The sequence below is a fragment of the Neofelis nebulosa genome, chromosome 8 (genome assembly GCF_028018385.1).
Source record: "Neofelis nebulosa isolate mNeoNeb1 chromosome 8, mNeoNeb1.pri, whole genome shotgun sequence".
NCBI classification, from domain to species: Eukaryota; Metazoa; Chordata; class Mammalia; order Carnivora; family Felidae; genus Neofelis; species Neofelis nebulosa.
In genome coordinates, this window is record NC_080789.1 from 130,388,846 (window position 1) to 130,414,588 (window position 25,743).

At 43.3% G+C, this 25,743-nt stretch overlaps 1 protein-coding gene across 5 annotated transcripts in view; it reads right to left on the reverse strand.

Annotated features, from left to right (window-relative positions):
- The window catches only part of PRPF18 (pre-mRNA processing factor 18), a 67,610-nt gene that overhangs the window by 6,909 nt on the left and 34,958 nt on the right, over window positions 1–25,743 (reverse strand). For 3 of the 5 annotated variants that reach the window (XM_058682190.1, XM_058682186.1, XM_058682187.1), the window contains one exon: window positions 25,149–25,304. In XM_058682190.1, the coding sequence (XP_058538173.1) occupies window positions 25,149–25,304 (156 nt within the window). Of the gene's footprint in view, window positions 1–11,315; window positions 11,912–25,148; window positions 25,305–25,743 lie in introns of those variants that run through there. The other 2 variants (XM_058682188.1, XM_058682189.1) reach the window with 1 other exon arrangement.

The window sequence follows — 25,743 nt, forward strand, 5'->3', positions numbered from 1 at the left end:
AGGCCAAGGACACCCCCTGGACAGAAAGCTCTTGCTGAAGCATTTGCCACCAGAGCGAGCTAACGCCTGCCAGAAATGAACAATCCCCAGAGGAGGCGAGTGAAGCACGTCAGAGGCGAGCCCATGAGGACATTTTACACTTCCTAAGCCTTTCCTTGGGAAAGCAACCAGGGCCGGTGTATCTCAAGATAATCATCACTAACGTCAAACAAACAAACGGAGATATTCTGTAAGTCTTTTACATGTACACAGGTCATGGCTCGGGAAATAAATTCAGCATCTCGTCATTCAGCTCTGACCATCCCACGAAAGCAACTGGCACGCAGGAAGACAGGACTTGAACATTTCTTTTCCTGCTTCTCCCCACCTTTTACACCACACACGCGCACACTCCCCTTTCACAGTGCTAATAACAAAGCAATTCCAAACAGCTATTATGTTGGTTACTAGAACACAAACATCCACAAATCCCAGTAGAAAGCATTAAAAATAGCCAGGGCTGCAGCCGCTTCCTCCCAAAATACTAGTTCAAAAAAGCTCACGCCTAAGATTCTCTCTAAAGCGAGCGTCGGAGAATCACCGGCGAAGGCGAGCAGAGGCCCTTCACTGCACGTCGGGGAGGAATCCAGCTCTTCTCCAGCTCACACGCACACAGATGAGACACAGGCACACAAGCACTGCGCGAGGGGAAACGAGGTAGCCCAGCAGTAAGCAGACGGAAGGAAGAGTTGAAAAGGAGTCCAGAGGAGGAGAAATCGAGGTGTGTCTAACAGGATCTCCCTGCCGGCCTGGTCCAAGGGGCCGGCCGGTGGAAGACGCGGCAGAGAAGGGGGGAAACCCTGCTCCCCCTCTCGGCCTTGCGCGAAGGCCGAGCCCAGCCCAGCCACTCCCTCTTCAGATAGGACCTGAAAGGCCTGGCTTGCAACGCAGGAGACTAACCAGTGAGTTGACAGAACTCATATATTTACAGTTGCACCAAGATTTTTTTTTTTTTTTTTTTTAATCAGAAACCCATTTTTTTCTCCATCAACTATTATCCCTACAACCAAGTGAGTTCCTTTGGACTTTCATTCATTCATCTGTTTTCTATGAAACCCGCTGCCATCAACCTTCTGTTTCCCCCACTCAACCAAAACCACTCCTGTCGAGGTCAAGGACGACTCCCTACAGTCCCAAATGCAACGGTTAATTCCTGGGGAGGTCAAGGACGGCTACCACAGTGCCAAATACAACGGTTAATTCTCTGTTCTCATCTTACATGACTTACCAGCTACACGACACAGTGGGTCCCCTCGCATCCTTCTCTGGAATGCCAGCACACGGCGTCCTCCCGGGTTTTCCTGCTCACGACAGGCAGTCGGGGCTCCTGTTTCCAACCTCCTCGGTAGTTTTCATCTCCCTGGCGCCCCGGCATCGGCCCGTCGCGGCTCTGTTCTCTCCCCTTCACCGTCCCCCACTCTTCCGGTAGCTGGCCTCTGCTCTCACGGTTTTAAGTGTCATGTAGGGGCTGACGACCCCTGTGTTTATCCCCGTGTCCCCGAGCTTGGACATCTTCCTGTCAACGTCTCCACCTGGAGATGATCTAACATGCTAGCATGGCCAGAGCTCACGCTCTGATCTTCCCCCTCCAAACCTGCTCCACTGTCTCCTTCCTCGGCTCAGCCACGGGCAACTCCAACTGTCCAGGGCTCAGGCAAAAATCTTGGGATCATCCGAAAGTCTTGCAGTCACCCCTGGAGGACCATCCGCTCATTCCTTCTCACCTCACGTCTGCAGCAAACCAGAGGTGTGGAATCCCTAGCCCGCAGAGATTTCTATTCTATGGTGAGTGGAGGGAGGGAGAAAATAAAAAGTACATTCTAGAACACACCAGAAGGTGCTAATAAGAAAGCAGGCTCAGTCAGTGGTAGCTACCACTCAGGGCAGGGAAACAAAGGTGGGGGAAGGTTAAGACCTAGAAGCATGAAGGAGGTGCTCTGTGGAGCAGGGAGTCAACCCTTCAAGGAGAGGACCCAGTGGGCGCCCCAGGCACCTGGCGGGACCCGCAGAACCGGGATTCAGGCCCCAGAAGAGGCGGCACAAGCCTACCTCTCCGAGTGATCTCCAAGTGCTGGTTCTCCCAAGTGTGGAAAACTGCCGAACGGAACCATTCCTCCTTCAGCAATTAGGTGGCCCTGCTCATGCTCTGTCTCTCTCTCTCAAAAATAAACATTAAAAAAAATTTATAAAAAACTGGATAAAGGACAAAAAGCCACAAGTACCTTTTAGGCCCACGTGGGCATAATGTGAGTCCCAGACTCATAACGGGAATCAAAGCTGATTTTGCCCCAAAAAACGAAGTCACAAGCATGTACCTTCTCAAGTATCTTTCACATCAGTAACAAGTATTTAGGACTTTTCCCTCTCAAAGCCGTTTGTTACTCTAACAAAGACCTGGGGATAAACACCAGAGAGAGACAAGAGCTAGATGCTTCCATCTAATAAGCCGGGTGACAGAATTGTCCCTCTGGGCCAGAAGCACTCCTCTGGGTCTCCAGCACCCGGTGGTCTCTGAACTGCCTTTAACATCAGTTGGATGAAGGGCTTTTCTGCAGCTGAGATGACCCGGGCCCATATCCACAGACTCACGCACAGGAACGCGGGTGCATTTCTGTCTTACCAGGATGTGGCAAAGCCTCACCTTACTGCAGCTCAGGCAGGCACACCCCTAGAGCACCGTCACATACCTGCCACAAGTCTTGATTTTGTAAGCCAAGAAATCTGAGTAATGTCTGTATTTCTTAGGGGCTGAATTCAGCAACATATGTGGGAACACCCTAAACCAGGAAATTACCCCATACTCCTCTCATAAAACAAGAGGTCACGAGGAAGACTGCTGTGATGCGTAACTGTGTCAACGTGGCCGGTACACAGGGTGCCCAGATGTCTGGTTCAACATTATTCTGGATGCAGGCACCTGGGTGGCTCAGTCAGTTAAGTGTCTGACTCTTGGTTTCAGCTCAGGTCATTATCTCATGGTTTCGTGACTTTGAGCCCCTCCTCAGGCTCCACACTCGACTTGGGATTCTGTCTCCCTCTCTCTCTGCCCCTCTAGCACGCGCGCTGTCTCTCAAAATAAATAAACTTGGGGGGAAAAAGAAAACACATTATTCTGGAGGAGATTGATGTCTGAATCACTGGACTGAGTAAAGCAGATGGCTCCTCGCAGTGTGGGTGGGCCTTGTCCAATCAGTTGAAGGCATGGGGAGCACGCTCACACATGCTCCCTCTCTCAGCCCCACTTGTTGAACTAGGGTATTGGTCTTCTCCTTTCGTCAGACTAGAACTTACACCATTGGCTTTCCAGGGTCTCAAGCATCTGGACTCAGACTGGAATTTCTACCATCAGCTCTCCCAGGTCTCTAGCTGCAGACAGCCAATCATGGAACTTTTCAGCCTGCGTAAATATAAATAGATCTCCATCTCCTATCGGTCTTTCTCTGGACAACCTAAGAAAGCAGCCCAAGGCTTATACATTGACCCCACGACACCACCCACGACCAACTCTGCCATTTTTAGCACCTATCTCTCATCGTCATGATTGCAGGACAGTGGCAAAGCCTCTGAGACTCAGGAGCACTTTCCAGAAAGGAATACAGGATGGGCAGAAGATGTCTGCCGGCTAAGTCTGTTTCTTTCTCTTAGTAAAGCAACAGCTTTCCTGGAATTCCCACCCAACAGACCTCTCCTACATGGGCTACTGGCAGAACATGTCACATAACCAACCCTAATTTCAAAGAGTCATAAATCAGCAAGTAGCTTTAATTATGCACACTGCAGCTCTGAACAAATGAAGCTTCTATTAGCAGAGAGAGGAGAATGAGAGCAGGCTAAGCAACCCGCAGTGTCTACACCACACATAGACGCATCTTAACTTGCACAGCAAAGGAAAAGAACAATAGCCAAGTCTTAAATAATAATGTAATAAAACTAAAGTTTAACAAAAATACAAAAACTCACTAGATTTCCTCTCTCTCAAATCCTATACTCTTCAGGCACACCAATATGGTGACATCATCCATCAAGAGAAAAAATTGCAAGAAGACTGACACATATGATTTATATAAAATCTGGCAAAGACAGCCAACGAAGATTATGTTAACATCTGAGCTAGTTATAAAATTATTTCCCCTTCGCATAAAAAGTAACCTAGCACAGAGGCAAGCCACAGAGTGGGAGAAGTATTTGTAATACATATATCTAACAAAGGACTCATAGCCAGAACAAAGAAATGGAAATCAGTAAGAAAAAGGCAGGCAATTCAATAGAAGAAATGGACAAAAGTAAAATCTGGAAAGGAAACTTCACAAAAGAGAATATCCAAATGGCCAGTAAGCACGTAAAAATGATGCTCAGCTTTATCTGTCGTCAGGGAAATGCAAATTAAAGCCACAATACAATACCATTTTAATCCACCAGAAGGGCTAAAACAAGAATGACAGGATATATCATGTGTAGCCAGGATGTGGAGGACCTGGAACTTTCAAATCCTGCTCATGGGAGTGTCAAGGGTACAAGTCCTTTGGAAAATTCCTTGGCAGTATCCTGTACAACTGAGTAAGTACATATGTCCCAGACATTTCACACCGTGGTGTATACCCATATTCACCAAAAGATGCATACCCAACATTCATATAACAATTAGAACCAACTCAAATGTCTAACAACAGTAAAATAGATAAATCATGGGATGCAGCAATGAGAATGAACAAACCAGAACCATACACAATGAGAATGAGGATTAGAAACTGTAAGAAACAGGGGCACCTGGGTGGCTCAGTTGGTTAAGCATCCAACTCTTTTTTCAATTTTTTTTTGAGAGAGAGAGAGAGAGCATGCACACGAGAGAGGGAGACACAGAATCCAAAGCAGGCTCCAGGCTCTGAGCTGTCAGCACTGAACCCGACACAGGGCTCGAACCCACGAACCACAAAATCATGACCGAAGTGAAAGTCGGACACTTAACCCACTGAGCCACCCCGGTGCCCCAAGCATCAAACTCTTGATTTCAGCTCAGGTCCTGATCTCACGGTCTGTGGGATCGAGCCCCACATCAGGCTGAACACTGACATCACGGAGGCTGCTTGGGATCCTCTCTCACCCTCTCTCTCTTCCCCTCCTCAGCTCACACACATGCTGCGTCTCTCAAATATTAAAAAAAAAAAAAAAAAAAAAAAAAGAGAGAGAAATCAAACATAAAGTAAGTCAAATATACTGAGTCCATTTATAGATGAGCAAATTAACAAACAGGCAAAACTAACCAATGTGGGGAGTGACTGCTAATGGGTATAGAGTTTCTTCTGGGGGTGACAGAATGTTCTGAACTTAGATTAGTGATGGCCCCACATCTCTGAACATTCTAAATCCACCATATACTTTAAATTTTAAGGTATGTATATTATGCAGCAGTAGAGGTTTTTTTTGTTTTGTTTTGCTGTAATGATGTTAGACGCTAGGACCATGGTAGGACTAGATGGGGGCATGAGATTTCTGGGGTGTTAATAACATAATCTTTCCTGACTTAGGTGCTAATTACTTTGGGAGATGCTCACATTGAAAGACTTACCATGATATGGTACTCTCTTGATTTGTACCTTTTTCTCTGTGTTATACTTTGCTTAAAATTTTACATTAAAAGAAATGCAATCTAGCCCTACCTGAGCCTAGGGAAATAATCTTTAAAGGGCTGAGCAGCAACGGAAACAATCAATAAAACTAAAAGGCAACCAACGGATTGGGAGAAGATATTTGCAAATGACATATCAGTTAAAGGGTTAGTATCCAATATCTATCAAGAACTTATCAAACTCAACACTCAAAAAACAAATAATCCAGTGAAGAAAGGGACAGAAGATATGAACAGACACTTTTCCAAAGAAGACATCCAGATGGCCAACAGGCACATGAAAAGATGCTCAATGTCACTCATCAGGGAAATACAAATCAAAACCACACTGAGATACCACCTCACACCTGTCACAATGGCTAAAATTAACGATCAAGGAAACAACAGATGTTGGTGGGGATGTGGAGAAAGGGGAACCCTTTTGCACTATTGGTGGGAACGCAAACTGGTGCAGCCGCTCTGGAAAGCTGTATGGAGGTTCCTCAAGAAGTTAAAAATACCCTACAACCCAGCAACTGCACTACTAGGAATTTATCCAAGGGATACAAAAATGCTAATTTGAAGGGGCACATGCACCCCAATGTTTAGAGCAGTGCTATCAGCAATAGCCAAGGGGCACCTGGGTGGCTCAGTGAAGCATCTGACTCTTGGTTTCAGCTCAGTTCATGATCCTACTTTCCTGCGTTCAAGCCCCAAGTCAGGCTCCATGCTGAGGTGCAGAGCCTGCTGGAGATTCTCTCCCTCTCTCTTCCCCTCCCCCACTCACACTGTCTCTCTCATAATAAACTTAAATAAATAAAATAACCAAAATATGGAAAGAGCTCAAATGTCCATTGACTGGTGAATGGAAAAAAATGTGTTCTATACACACACACACACACACATACATGTACACACACACACACACACACACACACACACACACACACACACACACTGGAATATTATTCAGTGATCAAAAAGAATGAAATCTCGCCATTTGCAATGTGGATGGAACTAGATGGTATTACACTAAGCGAAAGTAGTCAGAGAAAGACAAATCATCATATGATTTCACTCACATGTGGAATTTAAGAAACAAAACAGATAAACACAGGGGAAGGGAAGGAAAAATAAGATAAAAACAGAGAAGAGGGAGGCAAACCCTAAGAGACTCTTAAATACAGAGAACCTGAGGGTTGCTGGAGGGGAGGTGGGTGGGAGGATGGGCTAAATGGGTGATGGGGATTAAGAGGAGGGCACTTGTCGGGATGAGCACTGGGTTTTATAGGTAAGTGATGAATCACTGGGTTCTATTCCAGAAACCAATACTACACTGTACGTTAACTAACTTGAATTTAAATTAAAAATAAAGGGCTAAGCAAACCCTCAACAGATATTTGATGCATACTAGACTCCGCATCTTTCTCTACCCCAACCCCACCTCTGGGTTCTGTTATTTTATACCTTGTTTAATCTTGCTTTACACAACTGACAGCCAGCATAAGGTGGTCATCTATCCACACTGCAATCATATGCAGTGTTGTGGTTTTTCTCCCCTTGGTGGACAGACTCTTCATTTGAAATCTAAGAATTACCGCTTCAGAAGGATTTAGCATTTAAAAGGTTCTAAATTCTATGCTTCACATTAACCTTGAACGCAGAGTGTGATCTCTACACCTCCATATTTAAAAACTTTTTAAAAATTTTCCTAAATATGTTTAATAATGTATTGTTATTATGTTAAACTAGCATAACTATGCTCTTAAATCAAAATTATCTATACATGAGCAGTTCTGGGTTAAAACACTTTTTAAAATTAGAGTCCCTTTGCTCTGAATTCATCTGCCAGCTCATTTTCTTCCTTAACTGATACTTCCTTTTAATCGGTGGTTTTCAAACTGCCAGTCACAAGGCATTATTAATGGGTTTATCAGCCAGTTTAGGGTCACCACCACCATGTTTTTAAAAGAAATACAAGAGAAGACTCTGTAAGTGCTTTTGTTCCAATTATTTATGCATGTAGGTACCTATGTGCTTGTACGGTTTACTCTGAGTGGTGGTCGGGAAAGTTCCAAGTTTTAACTGTCCTACCTCACAGGACAACAGAAACTCTAAGCCAGGCTCAGACTGCAACGCTAATGGTTGGCAATTTCTCCCAAGCGCTTAAGGAAGAGCAGTTGGAGAAGAAAGGCACTTTGGTTTAGGCGAGCTGTCAACCTGGGAGTTCAGAAAGGCACGGGGGCGGGGGGGGCGGGGACCGGGGGGGGGGGGGGGGAGGGGGAGGTGAGGGGGAAGGGGAGGTGAGGGGGAGGGAGAGGGGGAGGCGGAGGGGGTGGGCTGTGCGAATGACACCCGCCCACTGCCGGCAGAAGCTTGGTGAACGCTTCTGATCAGGGTCACTGACAATACTCAAAAAGAAGCTCCAAACTTCTTAGCTGCTCTCCACGGTGAAAGTTCGTGCCAAGCCTGAATGCTGTGAGGAAAAGCCGAGAAGGCTATTATTTCAAAGCTGGTGCCTGAAAGTGGGGAGGAGAGACTCCACAAAACCAAGCGGCCTGCTTCAATAGAGTAATCACGATGGATTATTAGTTCAAGCAAGTTGTACAAAGGACCCTGGAGTTCACAGTGGGGAAAAATAAGTAAGTCATCAAAGCTTTTATAGTAGACTGTTTTGGTAAATGTAAAAAACTTTTTTTTTTTTTTAAACGAGCATGGCTCCGAAATCTTGAATGGGTCAGCTCACACCGCATGGCTGCGGCCAGCCGCACTGCAGTCCCCCTGAATATTCCCCACCACCAGAACTTATTTTTAAATTTCAAAAGACTTTAAGGACACCGTTAACCACCGAAGTACTGGCGCGTGGTTATAGTTCAGCCAATCGAGCTGCGGAGTCTGTGATGAAAACCAGTTGCCATAACAGTGTTCCCATAGCGACCCTCGGGGACCGGCGCTGGCTCCTGACGCTCTGGACAGCTGGAAACTCTTACATAAATATGCCGTGAGAAAGTGCTTATAGTTCAAGACTCGCGGTATGATTCCATACCGTGCATTTCTAGTCCGCGAGGGGCTTCATGGGAGTATCCCAGGGGAGGCACATCTTCAAGATTCAAAGGAAAGAGCCGCACTGAAACTTAACACTCCCCTTTCACTCGAACTGCCCCCCAAAGTTCTCCCACCTTCCACCTTCTATGTTAAGAAGCATTAAAAGGGGTGACTGTGTGGCTGAAAAGGAGCCAGTGATTGGAATCCCCGAATTCAAATCTACCAAAGACTCCGAAACACTTTGCTGTGGTCTTTTCTAAGCTGCTTCCTCTCGGAATAAATTACTCCTTTCTTTCAAATAAAAAGACAGTTGTATTTCTAAAGTATTTACTGAGGTCAAAACCCAAGGCAACCTGAAGTGTGAGAGCAGGTCCAGAAGCCACCAGAAGGAAGCACTTAACGCTAAGAAGCCCTGCCATCAATCCCGTTTCCTATTCCTCCAAATTCCCACTGAGTTCAGAGCCTGCAGCAAATCCCTAAGCTCTGTGACCAGGGACAGCTGCCTTCGTAGCCCTGGTCTCTTGGGGCCTCCCCCTTCTTCTTTGGAGATCTGGACCATCCTCATTCTCTCTCAATCATGTTTGGCCTCAACTTTATTTTCCTAACTTTCCCCAAAGACCAAAAGCAGAGCCCTGCCTTCCCGACTGCCACAGGCTCTGTGTTGCAATGCTGAAAAACACTGCTTGGTCTTTACAGTTGGCAAGAACATTCCCAAGAAACGCAGTAATACTTCTGAGAGAAAGCCAGCATTTTATTAAATTTGAATCCAGAGAGACAGAACTCCTTTGACAGGAATCTAGGCCGGCAATAATGAGGAAAGGGAAAGAACAGTTACTTCCGGACTGTGATTGATTTTTAAAGGATGCCTTTATCATTTTAAAAACAGCTAAAACCAGAATATGTAGTATCTGAACTAAAACTTTCATGATTTGGAGAATGCGAGAGGTCACTATTCTATAGAGCCACATGATTATTTGCACTTACCAGAAGACCTTTAATTTCAGGGAAATGGAAAACTTTCCTATGAACCTGCTTCCTTCTACCCAAGCCCAAAATGGTTAACATTCACGGGACTGTAGAATTTCACCATTTTTTTTTCAAGCCTTCTACCCATACTGATCAATTTTAGAAGGTACTGGTGTCACATAATACAGTTTCTTCCTTATGTGGAAATATTAACAGCAAATGGGAAGACAACGTGAAATTAACGGACTACCGTGCTGTGGCCTGACGTGAATAAAGAAAAGTAATCTGGGGAGTGTTCATGCAACACTATTTATCAACAGGCCCTACCCAACACGATACAACTGAAGTCTAGACTAGCGTCCTATGTTTTGAGCGTCTGTCTCTCTTCTGCTCTAGAGTAAGCTCCCGTAAGTTCTAATTAATTTGATCATAAGAAATGGTTTCCAAAGTGGGGAGTGGGGTAGGGAGTAAGCCTGATTCAGTCAGGGCAGTGGGCTTCAGCCCCCCCGTGCAAAAATCCAGCAGACACGATCAGATAGGCACGGCTATACGCCGGCGACCAGGAGTGGCTTTCAAGCCTTCCCAAAGGGGCCAGAGGAGGCCCCTGTGTGCATCTGTGTGCATCTACACGCTTCTACTGCTCCGCCGACCCTGGCTCCTACCGCATCCTCCCACCTTTTCAACTGAGCACGCGCGGAAGGTGGGCGCGGTCCCAGAGCCCGGACGGAGGCCTGAGCCACAGAACCTTAACGAACGTGTCCGCTACGAAGGCTGCCGCTGCCACCACCACCGCTATGCCGCCACCCTTCTGTGAGCACACGCGGCCTCTCAACGCAGGCCTCACGAAAGCTACTCTGGCTACACGCTAACGACCAGGACGCAACGACCAATATTCACGAAGGTCTCATTCGCCAGACAGTGCGCTAAGCATTTTATTTCACTTGAACACAACGGCGCTCCGAGGTATATACTACGCTTAGTAACTACCACTGCAGACAGGGAAAATGAGGCTGAGAACATGAAGTTACTCGCCCACGGTGGCGCGCTCGGGGGGGGGGGGGGGGGGGGGGGGGCGGGGGGGGGGGGCGGCGGAGCGCTGGAATCTCCAGCTTGGAAGTTGTGGCTTGGGAGCCACCACCTGGCTGCCGTCCGATGGCGCCACTCCACCAAGTCAGGTGTGTTCCCCTCACCCACCTTCCTCCGGGAACGGAGTCCTCTCGACTGCCCGGGCATAGCCATTCATCACCATGATCTGGGTAGGACACCGTGAGCTTCAGAAGTCCTCATCTGAGGAAAGTCAGACCCGTGACCTAGGACTCGGGCAGTAACAAGGGTCCCGGAATCCCGCTCCTCTGCCGGGCAGCTGGCAGCTGGGAGCCGCAGTCCACCGCGGGCCCGGGCACGGCGACACGGGCAGGCAGGCCTATTCTGGGAAGAACCAGGGGCATCAAAATGTCCCCATCCTTGGCTGGCTTGACAATCTATTTCCCCACCTAGAACCTTGATGCACTGGGTTTATGTAATTTAAACTCCTGTTGGGATACCATCTTTTTCAAACTTCTATTTCCTATTAATTCTATCTGTCCCAAGTGATGACGAACATTAAGATTTACACTCCTTACGAGGCAAAAGCCTTGAAATGCCAGAAAACAACACTCCACAGTGATAACGTTTACATTCAAATTCTACTGCAAGATGGCAAAAGTTCAGCAACATTTAAGGACTATAAAGTTTCATTAAATGGTTCCATATTTTCATTGAAGTATATAAAAATATCTTTTATAAATACTACATAAAAGACAATGTGAAAATTACCATATTTTACAGAATTAAGTCCATCCTCAAATGTTCCTTTATAATCACCTGCCAACTCTCAGGTTTAGAGGGGAAAAGTCATTTTAAACCCCCTTCTGTGACAGTTGTCTACACATTTAAATTACGAGGAAAAGTCTTTAGAACTTAATTTTTTGATTAAAGTAAATGACACAAAAATCAGTTTGCAGCCAGATGTGATATGAGAGCCAACGCTGTTTCTTAAAACCAAGAGGACTGCATTAGGTAGAACTCAAACTCAAGAAACTCCTTTTTTCTTCTTCCCTCATTCCTGTTGGTAATTCCAGAAGTCCGTCCCACGTTCACTTCAGTTTCTCGTCACTTATACGCCACACACAGATTTCACAGCGCATTGTACTCCACACATTTTGATGGATCTGTAGGGAAGTGCTTCTGGCAGATGGTCATTAACCTCTTCAAACCCTAAGCAAATAAGGAAAATAAGGACTGGTTATGAACTAGTATTCTTAATTGCCCTTCTCAGTACCCACTGGTTTACCAGTGTCTCCACTCCAGTGTAGCAGCCCCCAGCAAGACCACTCAGATGCACACGCAGAGAAATGTTTGCTCACGTGCACCCAAGAGAAGCACAACACCTTCACAACAGACCTGCTCGTAGTAACAACAGAGCGCTGGAAACCCAAATGTCCGCAAGAGGAGAATGTGTGAATACGGTCTAGTATGGCCACCAAAGGAACATGTGACAACGTAAAAATGAGCTAGCTAGAACTCCAGCAGGTTCCACCGCAGAGGTAAGCCCAGCTCAAGCACCCACTGTACGTACTGAGACAGCAGCTCTCCTTTGTATCTAACACGTCCTGCGTGTATGTACATTCCTTGTGACAAATGAGAAAAGAGTCACAAATCATCTTCTGTGCTGCCTGAGGGAACTGTGTCGATGAGGGATTCTGGTTGAGAACAACTGATACACACACACCTTAGAAACAACGCTGAATATGAAAAGCAAGCGGCAAATCTACATAAGTATAATGTCATTTTAATGAAACTGAAGAACTGTTAAACAAAAGGTACTGCTTATAAATATACACAGAGCGTGGTGGAATTACTTTTGAAAAAGCAAGGCAACAACAAACAAATTCAGGGTAACAATTACTTCTGGGGTAGAGGAGGGAAACAGAGTCAACGATCTAGTTCTTAAGCTAGGAATAAGGCCTTTAGATATTATTTATTTCATAATTTATGTATTACATGTATTCTTTTGTGTATACCAAATATTACATGATAAAAGCATTTAAGATTTTTTTTTTTAGAGAGTGAAAAGTGGGGGAGAAGAGAGGGAGAGAGAATCTTAAGCAGTCTCCACACACAGCACGGAGCCCAACATGGGGCTCGATCCCATGACCCTGAGGTCATGACCCGAGCTGAAACCAAGAGTCAGACACTCAACCAACTGAGCTATGCAGGCACGCCGATAAAAACATTCTAATATCATCGAAAAAACAATACAAATCCCACACATGACTCGGCCGACAGAATACAAATGCCACACATGACTCGGCCGATCCTTCGGAATTCAGCAGAGGTACTCCTGCACTGACCCTGTTCTGGCATCGGCTACCATGCTTTGATTCTCTTCAGGCCACTACGATACACAGAATTGTCAGGACCTCACAAATGTCAAGTGCCTTCTATCTCTTCTGCAGTTAGGCCAGTTCTCAACCAGCCAGTAACTCTGCAGTGACTTTAAATGGATGACAAGAACTGTCACTATTAAAATTGATTTGGCCTCTTTCAGCTCATCTTTCAATCTGTGATCTTTCAACATCCTTGGCTGGCATCTGGTTTTTAGTCATTCCTCTTAGCTTTCTCATCCACCACTGAGCAATCACTAAGTCATGACCCAAGTTCACACACAGCAGAGGGACAAGAACAGAAACCTGCAACATGCCACGATAGACCTCTCCAGTGTCCGGAACAATTCCGGGAAGAGCTTTGCAAACCAGCAATGAATCCTATTAACTCTTTCACCTACCAGTCTATAAACTTCCTTGCTTACAAGGAGGTGCTCTGTCCAATGTTTTACTGAATTCTATATATAAACCACCACCACCAAGAATAGCAGTGCTTAATTTTAATGACTCACAAGGCAACTTTGGGCACAAATTATGTTAAGGCTTCTCCCCCTGGGTTCACAAGAACTGAAACCACCCAGTTCCTACCACACTAACAACAACGAGATCCTATCACAGGCCAGAGGCAGACTATGGTCAGAGCTCTATCGATACTGAATATGGAAGTGTATACAGCACACTGCCTGATACTTAACTAGTTTTCTCTCAGGATTCATTTTCTTTCCTCAAAATGATATGAAATATCATCAGCTCTCACAACGAGACAGGGCTTCACGGCTAGCAGGAAAAGCCATGTGTGGCTATCATTACACAACACAATCACAACAGGGCGTCCCTGGCAGTCTGAGGAGAAAGGGCAAAACAGTGCCTAGAAACGTACGGTGATGTAAGAGGGCTCTAAAACATCAAGCATTTAGAACTCTTACTCTGTAATCACGTAAGTATGCAAACGAAGTTCAAGCTCAGGGACGTCACCAAAAGCAAAGCGAAACAAGCAATAACAACAAAAAGTCCCTGCAAAATCTCTTCAGGGCCACAGTAACTAGACAACAGCAATCAATATAACTCCCTTCTATGAACTGAACTATAATCGATCAGATGCAACATCAGAGACTCATGACTTTCAAACATTTTACTCAAGGTCCTTCTGTAGATTCAAAGAGCGTCCACATTCTGGGACTTAAAAACCAGGAGTCTGGAAGGTTATCTTTCAGCCAATATCCAAGACGGCACCTGCAGGCGGTGCACAGACAGACCATGTGATTCGCTCTGCTCCGCGTTTACGTCTTCTCATTGTTGTCCCCTGTGCTAACCAGGTATTTGCTTTAGGCTAAAGACCATTCCCTCTCACAGTCCAGCCTCTCCTGCTGGGAATTCTCATCATGTGTGTGCAGAATTGTGATTTGTAGCCATGGAAATAGATGTGATAGCACTAATCTGGCATCTTAACTTTTCCGGACAAATAGGTGAGAAGAGAGAAGGCTAAGAAAGAACACCCTGATGAAATCCAAATAGTCTCAGTCAGCCACGAAACATGGCAAGAATTATTATGAGCAAATGAAAGGCAGACTGGTGTTAGGACTGCTGGAGGTAGTTTTTCTTGTCAGAATTGGAAACTTGGCTGTTTGCACCTTATAGAAGATATTTGTGATGCTTATTTAACCCCACTAAACAGATTCTAGGATTTAAAAATAAATACCAGTATCCTGTCTGAAATCTTAGCTGCCACAAGGTTGTGAAATTCAACAGTGTGAGTCATAAATAGTTACCACGAAACATTACAATATATTTTTGCAATAAGGATTGATAGGATGCAGCACAAATTTTTAAAGGGGTGTAATGTCAGGACAGCATATGGTTATTTTCCAAATGGAAACAAATCTTTTCAACCAGATCCCTCAGGATTTCAGTTTCAAATTACCTGAGGATGCTTAAGCCAGTAAGACAATGAGCTGCTTACTTTAGCTTACTGCAAAGAGCTTCTTAAAAACTGGTGCTATTAAATATCATTTTTATTTCCATGTAAGCAATACATATATTTAATAAATCTTTTTTCAGTACCGACAGGGTGCCAAGCACTGTTCCAGGCTGAGAGAACACAGGGAACAAAGCAGAAAAAAATCCCACACATTGAGATTATATTCCAATGAGGGAATGCAGACAAGAAACAAAACGAATATGTAAACCACCTCATGTGAGATTATGATAAATGCTCTGGAGAAAAACAAAGCAGGGAAGAGGTGTGTGTGCATATGGGGCATGGCCAGAAGGACTCTGGCTTTAACTCCATATGAACTGGGGAACCACCGCAGAGCTATGAGCAAGACAGCGCCATAATCCGATTCATACTTTAATGGATCACTCTGGGTGCTGTGCAGATACTGAAGAGGGGCAAAGATACGGGGCGCCTGGCTGGCTCAGTCAGTGGAGCATGCAGCTCTTGATCTCAGGGTCATGAGTTCGAGCCTTGTGTTGGATGTAGAGGTTACTTAAAAGTAAAATCTTAAAAGGAAAAAAAGGGGAAGGGCAAGGGTAGGAGCTCCGAGCCCAGTCAGGAGACGCTGCAATAATCCAAACAAGAGACGTCGGTGGCCGACCCCAGGTGGCAGCAGTGACGGTGGTGAGAAGGGAACAGACTGCAGATACACTGTGAATGTAGAACCATCAAGGTTTGCCAACACACAGGATATGGACTAAGCAATAATTCCTTGTTTTGTATATATATCATTATTTTCTTAAAGTCACATATTACTTAAATAATGGCACTCCTCTGCCTCACCCTTTCCAATCCCCCATTCCAGCACCCCAGAGATAATCATTTCAAATCTCTTAAGTGTTTCTTTCGGTATTTACTGCCATCTTTCTAAACACTATACTGACAGTGCTTGACTTTTTCTGTCTGTACGGTTAATCCTTAAACCACACCCACTGGCCCCTCACAGACAGACACACACACACACACACACACACACACACACACACACACTTTCTCTTTCCTATCTTCCCCAAATACAATTACTAGTGAATGCAATATTCAGGATTTACTGCAGATGTCTACCCAAATGTTGTTCAAAGCAGAGCCACAGAGTATACTATGACAGTATGTCCTTTCCTATCTTTCCCTATCTTTTTGCTTGTTTATGTAGGTATCACCATTTCACTCTTCCACAATGAAACTACACTCAAAATGGCTGAACACAACAGGTAATACATCTGTTCCATTTTTCTCCTGGAGCTCTCTAGGTGTTCCAACCTAGAACAAATGAATTCCAGATCTCTTTGCACTGTGACCATCCTAGAGCATGCCTTCCCCTTCACCCGGGCAGTTCCTTCCACCCCAATCCTGTGCTGGATCTGGTTTCCTGGATCTTTTTTATCTCCCTCCCTCATCTTGGTGGAGCACATCCTCAAGCAGAGGCAATCCAACACAGTGGAGTGAGGATTACCCACGTTCAAACCCGAACTCCAACACTTACTAGCTGTGTGGCCTTGGGAACTAACTTCTCCATGGCCCCATTTCCCCACTTGTAAAACAGAAATTATCCCATCAACCTCATATTATTGCTCTCAAGTGAAGTGAAGCACACAGTAGGTACTAAATAAATGTTAGTTATAATGATTCCAAGGAAGGGTATTTGAGAGGTCACATTTTTAAAACATTCTGAGACTCGTCTGAAAATTTCTTTAGCCTATCTTCACACTTAATTGCCAGTTTAGACAGGAACACTACTGAGTTGAAAATTATTTTCCTTCTGTTACCCAGGTATTGTTTCACGGTCTCGCAGCTTCCAGTACTGCTAATGAGAAGGGCAACAGCTTTTTAATTCCCGAATCTTTGTAAACCACCTGTTTCTTTTCTCCAGAAGCGTTTAAAGTCTTTTCTTTATCGTTAGCCTTCCAGGGTTCTACTGTGTTAGGCCTTGATGGGAGATCTTTCCTATTCATTTGCTATTATTCAGATTTCTCTGAATTTCTCTGTTCACTTTTTCCTGGAATCTGAATAGTGTGATCCTCTAGACTGATTCCCTTGTTCTCTTATCCTTCTCTTTTAACTTTTACATTTCTGCTGTAATGTTTGATTTCTAAGAGGTCATTCTGATTCTGACTTTTCTTTGTGGCATAATCTTACTTCATGGTTACAGCCTTACCTAAAGATATTAATTAAGCTTTTAATTGAAGGGTTTTTGTTTTTGTTTTTTCCTGTTCTTTATACTATAGCTCTATCTCTGAATTCCTTTTTTTCTATGTGTTTCTATGTGTTTTCTAATTTGGTCTCTTTCACACTGTAAACTTTCTCTAAAGGTCTGAAGGTCCTTGATAAACATTTGTATTTATGAACAAGGCACTGGAGAGCTAAGGGAAAGTCCCTGAATGGGCAGGGCTGGTCAAGAACAGAACTTCATGTGGGTACAATACGGCAGCAATCTCGTTTTGTCACTGGAGAAATACTAAATGTTAGTATTTTCTCTGTTCTCTTGAGTCAGTTCACAGAGAAGAATCCTCTAAATTCCTGAGCAGGCTTCCAGCATCACAGGAACCCAGGGAGAGGAGGAACTACAGGTCTCATCTGTTAATACAGAGGCTTTCACTTCAGCATTCTGTTTTCACCATGGCAGGTCAACCTTCCTGAATAGTACAAATCCCTCAGAAGGTTAACTTGTCTTCTGCTAGAGGAGAAGGGCAGTAGGGCCCACGTGGGTAAGGCAGAAGGAACCTCTGGATTACATATCCTAATTCTCAGCCACTATTCCTCGTTTTTAGCCCCATCCCATAGACTGGACTTTTAGAAGTGCCAAAGAGCCCCACATCTTGACCTTTCCAGATTCTACAGTTTGTATTAATGGCTCTTTAATAACTCCCCCCCCCCCAAAATTCAACCAAAGTGTTTTTTTTTAAATCAGTATGTTTCTAGGAAAATATCTACACAAATTAATGGACTGTACACTTATAAATGATTAATATAGTAAATTTTATGTATATTTCACAATGTTTAAAAAATCTAATTAAAGCATTATAGAATATTATAGATAAAGTATAAAAATACCAAATATAGAGGCATCTGGGAGGCTCAGTCTGTTGTGGGTCCAACTCCAGCTCGGGTCAAGATCTCACAGTTTGTGAGTTCGAGCCCCATATCAGGCTTGCTGCTGTCAACTCAGAGCCCGCTTCAGATTCTCTGTCCCCTCTCTCTCTGCCCCTCCCCCGCTCATTCATACTCTCTCTCTCTCTCTCAATACGAAATAAAACATTAAATATACACACACACACACACACCCAATATAGGTACGGTGTGGAGTACCTGCACGTGATACAGGATATGAATCCTGCAAAATGAAAGTTTACACCCAGATAAATCAATGAACGATTATTATATCAATGTGCATCCACTAAAAAATTAGCAATTTTTTTATCGCAGAAAATAATAACTTTCTAAAACCAAACCAAACTACAATCACAATTCTTTAGCTGGATTTGCCTTTTCTTTTACAAACTCTCATTAGTTACTAGGACTTAATGTCGTTGCTTTTAAGTAATCTTTGTACGATGTACAGAGAAGACACTTCATGAAATTATTTCTGTCCCTGTCACTATTCTACACTAAGAACAAAGCCTTGAAAATGAAAGCACAGATCCACTTCGTGATACAGCCCGAGAATGTCAAGAGTAAGGGATGAGTGCCATTTTCCACCTAGCTACTTAAAATTCTAGCAACGAACTGCCCAAGTTCTAATAAAGGAAAGAATTTACATGAGAAAATTAAGTTAAAAACGAATCCTGACTTCGGACTGAAGGAATACTCATTTGACCTCAAGTGTGATGTTCAAAGAAATGTGTACTTAATGATTAAAAGTTAATCTCTACAATTTCAAGTAACACCCATAGTTAAGCATAAAAAAACCAATCCTTCAAAAACTGTTTACCGGAATTCTTTTCACACGAGAACACCATTAAAATTGCATTCATCTAAATAACTCATGCTAGCCTTTTAAGTAACTCATCTGGATCTCACTACTTGGGATGATGAAAAGTCCCACTGCAAGTGCCGAAAGTATAAAAATTTCCAGTATCTGCAGAACTCAATGGAACTTTAGAGACAAGTGGTAACCTGGGACTGACTCACTGTGCCTTTATAGTTTACAGTAAGAACAGAGCTGCTCTCATTCTCACCTGTCTGGATGCTTCTTTTCTGGAAGAGAACATCATTTCACAGAAAGTGACAACGAAGTACAATGACCAGTGATAATCCCATTCTGAAAACAGCATTTGCCTGCTTAGCTAAGTTAGGTGAAAATTTATACCAAAGGACCGATTTGGGCAAAGATTTCCTTTATCTGATTACCAGGCTTTCAGGGGACGAGGCAATCTGACTTTTTTTCATGCATGTAGTTAAGAAACAGACGATGTAATACCCCAAGTTAAATATTTGTTATCAGTGAAGCTGCCAGTTGAAACGAAACACACACAGCTTAGATCAGCATTCCCCAAAATGTGTTTCTACTGAACACTGGCATTCTGTGATATTAAAAGGTGATGTGTATGATTGATAAATGCTAGCCATATTTTTCTCTAAAAACGTAATACAGCAGAGAGTACTACATGGGTAAACAGTTTGTTATCATGAGGTAACTTGTCTTTAAGAAACGGTTTAGCACAGCCAAGAACACCAGGAGGTAGCACGAAGCCACACGGCCCACAAGTGTGACGTATAATTTGCACGGGGACACACAGGGAATGTTTAGCAGCTAACCATGACACCGTATATTCGACATACAGATCAAGTTGTGCCGCTCAGTGCGGTAATACAAGCTTCTGCTATACCATTTTCAGCAACACATGATTATAAATTCACAAACATTCCATGAACAAATAAATCTGGCAAATCCTAGTGTAGGCGAGACATACCCAGAACCTGAAATATAGATTGGACTAATTGACAGAAAATGTTGGCATGATGTCTTTACTAGGGAATTTACTAATCTGGATTACTGACGACAACTCACCAGAGAAGATTACAGAACATTTGCCTTTCATAACAGTGAAACCTCATGAAAAGTATTTGGCAGGAGTATTATTCCTTCATCATCTAATCACCAAAGAAATCTGTGTTATAATACAGTACACAGATCAATTAATCTACATGTATTCGGGACACTATCATCAGGAAACAAAGAGCACGATCAAACTTGAACATGTGATGGCAGTAATTCCAACAATTTCGCAAAGGCATGGGCAGGACTTGGGCCCAACAAGAGACAGCAGAGTGTCCCCGAACTAGCACTACTGGGAAGCTGTAGCCAGCCTGTGCTCTGAAGGGGCAAGAAGGACTGTAGTTACCGAAACCCAGAAGTAACTGTATGGAGATGGCCTCCTGAGAGAAGACATGGCCTTGGGGAGGGGGTGCCATCAGCCCTCACTGACCCCACAGGGAGGAAGCCAGGGACATCAATACTTCTGACCTGTTCTTCTCCCACCTACAAAATGCCTTCAAGCCTCTCTCACTACCAACCCAACAGAAGCCAAAAAGCAAGGGAGACTGTCAATGTCACTGACAAAAGCCAGGTTTCTGGGCCACAGGCCAAGGCGAGGAAACATGGCAAGTGAGCCTGCAGAGCAAAGCCGCCTGATGACAATTTCAGCCTTTCTTCCTTCTCTTCCTTACGGACAAGCATGCCCAAGATATGAACCTTTTCAAGAGAGGTCTTTAAATGACTGAATTATAAGGTCTCTAAATAACCAAGAGCCTCCTATAATCTGTATACAAGAAGCTTTACTCAAATCTGGGCCAAAGGTTACATCTGCATGTGGCAGAACAAACAAAGTTCTTAAAGTTACTACCACCAATTTGAATCTAACCTCAGATTTGAGACCAGCTAATAAACTATACAACTTTTCTTTGATCTGCACGGTGAAAACACCCTCCCTGTGGTGCGTTTAATTTTTGTGAGCAAGAGAACACTTCAAACAACTTTCCCAGTTTAAATTCTATAGAGGTTTGCAGAAAACCCAAAGATGAAATCCCGGTACTATAAAATAGCCTCCTGAATTGTTTTCAGCCATACTTCCTAACACACATATTTCTCACCAGGATGTCTAAATACAAAAATAATTTTTCCATACATCCAAGATTCCATTACATGATGTCCAAAAACAGGCAAAGTTAACCGATAGTAACACAAGTCCGAAAAATGGTCACTTCTGATGGGAAGAGAATTTGGGCTGGGAAAAGGCATGAACAAACTTTTGGGGTCCCACTAGAAACATTCTGTATCTCCACCTTTTTCTCCTGTCTAGATAAAAAATTACATATATCAGGAATCACTGGACTGTACAATTAAGTTTGGTACACCTCATGCATTTAGGTTTATCATAGCTCAGTTTAAAAAGAAATACTGACCCTATTAAATGACTTCCACAATTACCTACTCAGCAAATACCTTAACATAGAATATGTCTGGGCTAGGTAGTCACCAGAGGTCGGCAAACTACGGTCCGCAGGCCATCCGTTTCTTTCCCACTACAGCCTGCAGGGTTCAACAGTTCCAATGGAGACCTAGGAAATGCAAAGCCTAAAATATTTACTATCTTTTAAGATGAAGTTTGTCAACCCCTGACTTTAATATACTTAATGTATCCCTTTTTTAAGGATAGTCCATTAAAAAAACAAAAAAGATATTCTAAATCAACCCCACCTCAACACCAAAGTAACAAGGAGGGAGATTCTAAAGACAGCTTAGCAAACCAGTCAGCTCATCACAATCAAGAATTTCATAGAACTCCGCCACTGGGGGTTGGGGGGGACGGGCAGCATTCTTTGGCCTCGAGCTGTTTAGCACCATAGGTTTATTTTAAGACATCAAAAATCAGCATTTTTGTTTGTCCAAACACAATGCTAACTTTTTAAATTTGGTGCCAATATTTTAAAAAATAGAAGCACACAATATCTTGGAAAAAAAATAAGATCTTTGGCACATATAAAAAATTAATTAAAAAGAGAGGAAGATGGAACACTGACCCATATTCCTACAAGGGAACCGTGAGTTGAAGGGACTCCAGCGGCACCGGGGGCGAGCATCGGCTGACACCTCACACTAGCCTGCACCGTCCCCTGCCATGTCAGAGTCGAGACAAAATGAAACAATGCTTCTGTCTGTGTCCGTATGAAAAGTAGGAGAACAAATGTCAGAGGGTCAGGTGTTTAACACTCAGCTCACTTACTACCTGTCATGGGCATGTGGGTTTGCAACCTTAGGTTTAAGCAGTGGCCTCAAGGGAAATGACAGAGAAGAATCAAAGACATCAAAGGGCCAAAAGGGCAAGAGCTGGGGCACCTGGGTGGCTCAGTCGAGTGTCCAACGTCAGCTCAGGTCACAACCTCATGGTCTGTGAATTCAAGCCCTGCATCGGGCTCACTGCTATCAGGACAGAGCCCGCATCGAATGCTCTATCCCCCCCTCTCCTTGCCCCTCCCCCACTTATTCTCTCTCTCAAAAATAAACATTTGGGGCACCTGGGTGGCTCAGTCCATTAAGCACCTGACTCCTGGTTTCAGCTCAGGTCATGATCTCAGGGTTCATGGACCCAAGCCCCACACTGGGCTCTGCGCTGACAGTGTGGAGCCTGCTTGGGATTCTCTCTCTTTCTCTCTCTCTCTCTCTCTCTCTCTCTGCTCCTCCCCTGCTTGCTTGCTCTCTCTTAAAGTAAATAAACTTTAAAAAAATGAATAAACATTAGGGAAAAAAGAGCAAGAGTTAACTTGATGCTTACAAACATCAAGTGGTAGGGATCTCCCTCACATCTTCCCAGTGGCCCTACTCCTGTCTCAGGGCAATTGTGCCTGTTAAAAAGCTTCTCTGTACTATTTTTTGCAACTTCTTGTGAGTCTATCTGTAATTATTTCAAAATAAAAGTTCAATAAGAAGAGAACTATTGTTTCCTTACACTCATTAGAAAGGTCCTCCTTCCTTCCTATACCTTACCCGGTCCTAAACTACAGGCCAAGTTTCCTCCCCATCCCACCAGAGAGCTCCTCTATTATCCACAGCTCTTGTGCTCAGATCCCTTCCAACGGTCTCCTTCAAGGAGTAAAAAAGGAACATTTTCACATCTCTTGTCCCATATGGTATTCATTCAGGCAGCAGATATTTATTGAGCACCCACGAGTGAGGTACTGTTCTAGATCGGGTATATAACAGAGAACTATGTTCTTGACTTCTGGAACCTACGCTACATTATGTCTAATGATGAAATACAAGCTATCATTACACTTTGTAGCAGTCATATTATACTACTCGTTCAATTGCACGTACAGCCTACTAAATTCCCCAATCCTTTCTCGTATACATTGCTCAGATTGTATACTCAAGCAACTAGGTCATTGGATCCAGATTTTTTTATGGTCATCCTTGTTAAATATTATTTTTTTAGGATCTGTTCTTTTCTTCAGTCTTTCAAGAACTTCTGGAATGCCAACATCTTCTCCACCTTAACACACACCCTACTCTTTCTTGTTTCTTGCTGTCCATAAATCCAATAAATAAACCTCTCAGTATAGTCAACCAAACCAGTCATTAAAATGTTTAACAGGACAGTTTGAGGTGACTAAGACCCCATGACATCTCACCAGCATCCACCCAACAGACATGGATCTATTCAGTACTCCACGGCTTCCCACACTCAACCAGCTAGGTAGGAATGCACCTGACTGTATTACCATATTTACATCTGTCCACAACAATATTATCGGGTTTAAGTCAGACACCTTCCTGAAGTTCTCAGTATGTTTACCAATTTTCCCTAATCATCTTGGGGAAAAAAAGAAGGATTTTTTAAGTGGGAAGGGAACAATTAAAAACGAAGACCAAAGGAAGGGGAAAAGGTCATTATATAGCTTCCAAAAATAAATCAGAAATCTTAAAAACTACTAGATGGATTTTAGGGAGAAAATCAGTTTGTGGGGAAGTAGAAATGACACCACTGCTGAAAAACAAAATACTGCCTTTGAGACAATTTATGTAGTTATACACACTATGGCTCTGGCTATGGTACAGTTGAACACAATTAACACATTTAACAACTGGAAATTTTTTTATTGTTAAAGCCAAATGACTTTTTCTCCCCCAAATAAAAGCTTTTTGCCTTCAATACAGTCACTGGTTATTATTAAAAAATGGAAAGGTCTTTGAATTTCAACCAAGTATTTTTGGACTCTGTAAATTCTACAATTCGTATTAGGGAGTCAGGTTGAACTCCTATCTGAAAATGCTAATATATATGAATAAGGCATAAAGCATGACACACAAGTTAATCTTTAGCACTTGGAACTGAAATCTCATAGCAAGACAATTCATGAATATGGTAATAATTGTTCCCTGGCACAAAATCTGAAAGCACGTTATGCATTTTAAGTGGATTTTACATTTTAAGTGAACTTCCCCAGTATCATCTTCAAGCTTCAGAAGTAACATCCGGCATAAGTCATTATACAGACACAATCTGGGACTTTTGACAATTTGGCAAAAGCTGCGTAACAGTTGACTTTTTTCCCCACTAAGAAAAAAAGTTTTGCCCAACAATAATGCAAACAAGTTTATATGAGGCATATAGGACTGTACGAAAATAAACTATCAACATTTGAGACCTGTTTCTGTCTAAATGTTACTGAAAAATAATTACATTCATTAGGCCCAAATTTTTACTATTCATTCCTTCTTTTTAACCCTGTAGATGTTAAATCTAGCTGGGAAGTGACAAAATGCGATTTACTGCTAAACAGTCTAAATTTGTCCTTCTCCACTAAACTCCCCAAACCAAATGAAGTAGCATTATTTCAGTGCTATGGTAATTAAAGTACAACCCCTCACCCTGTCTTGCGTTATGTATGAAACTTACAAGGGCTCCATTTTATGCAGTGAAGAGGTCTTAAATACAAGTACTTAGGAAAAGCAGACTTGTGTCCTATTGTGCTATGTCCAATTTGCTACAATTCTTCTCCTGCTCTCAAAATTTACGATTGGGGAATCGGAGCATGTTAACCTCCAGAGCAATTTCATTCCCTCCCAACTGCTTACCTGAATATATTTCCGCTGTGTTTCATCGTTTAAAACATGTGCAACGTGCTTAGAAAAGATCTTTTCTCTACCAGTTCTGGCATGGATACCAACCATAGTGACCCCTATGGGCCAAGGGGCATTTCCAATGGCCATCTGAAGATAAGCATCATTAGCCTAAAAAGAAAGAGATCAGAAAAGCAAAAATACTGGGTTGGTCCATATTTTTAAAGTATTTCACAGCCCTTTATGACATAATCTTCATCCATCTCCTGAGCATGTTGAAAGTATTACCATTCCCATCATTCAAACAAAAGAAATTCAAATATGAGGTGACCGATTGCCCTTCCCAGGACCACAAATGTCCTGGAAAAACAGAAACCAAAGTTAATCCTGTGAGTAAAAAGACAAACATGCCTTTGCAACCTTTGTGCACTGGAAATTAATACATTTCAGATCTGGAACTACCAGGTAGGTTTTTTGATGCACTGACATCAACTCCAGTTTGAGTCACCTTTAGACCCAGTCTTCTCCACAGGTGGTCACAAAGAAGACAGAGGTTAAGTGGTTTTTCATAATCCAACCCGCAACTGTATCCACTCCCTGCACAGCAGCA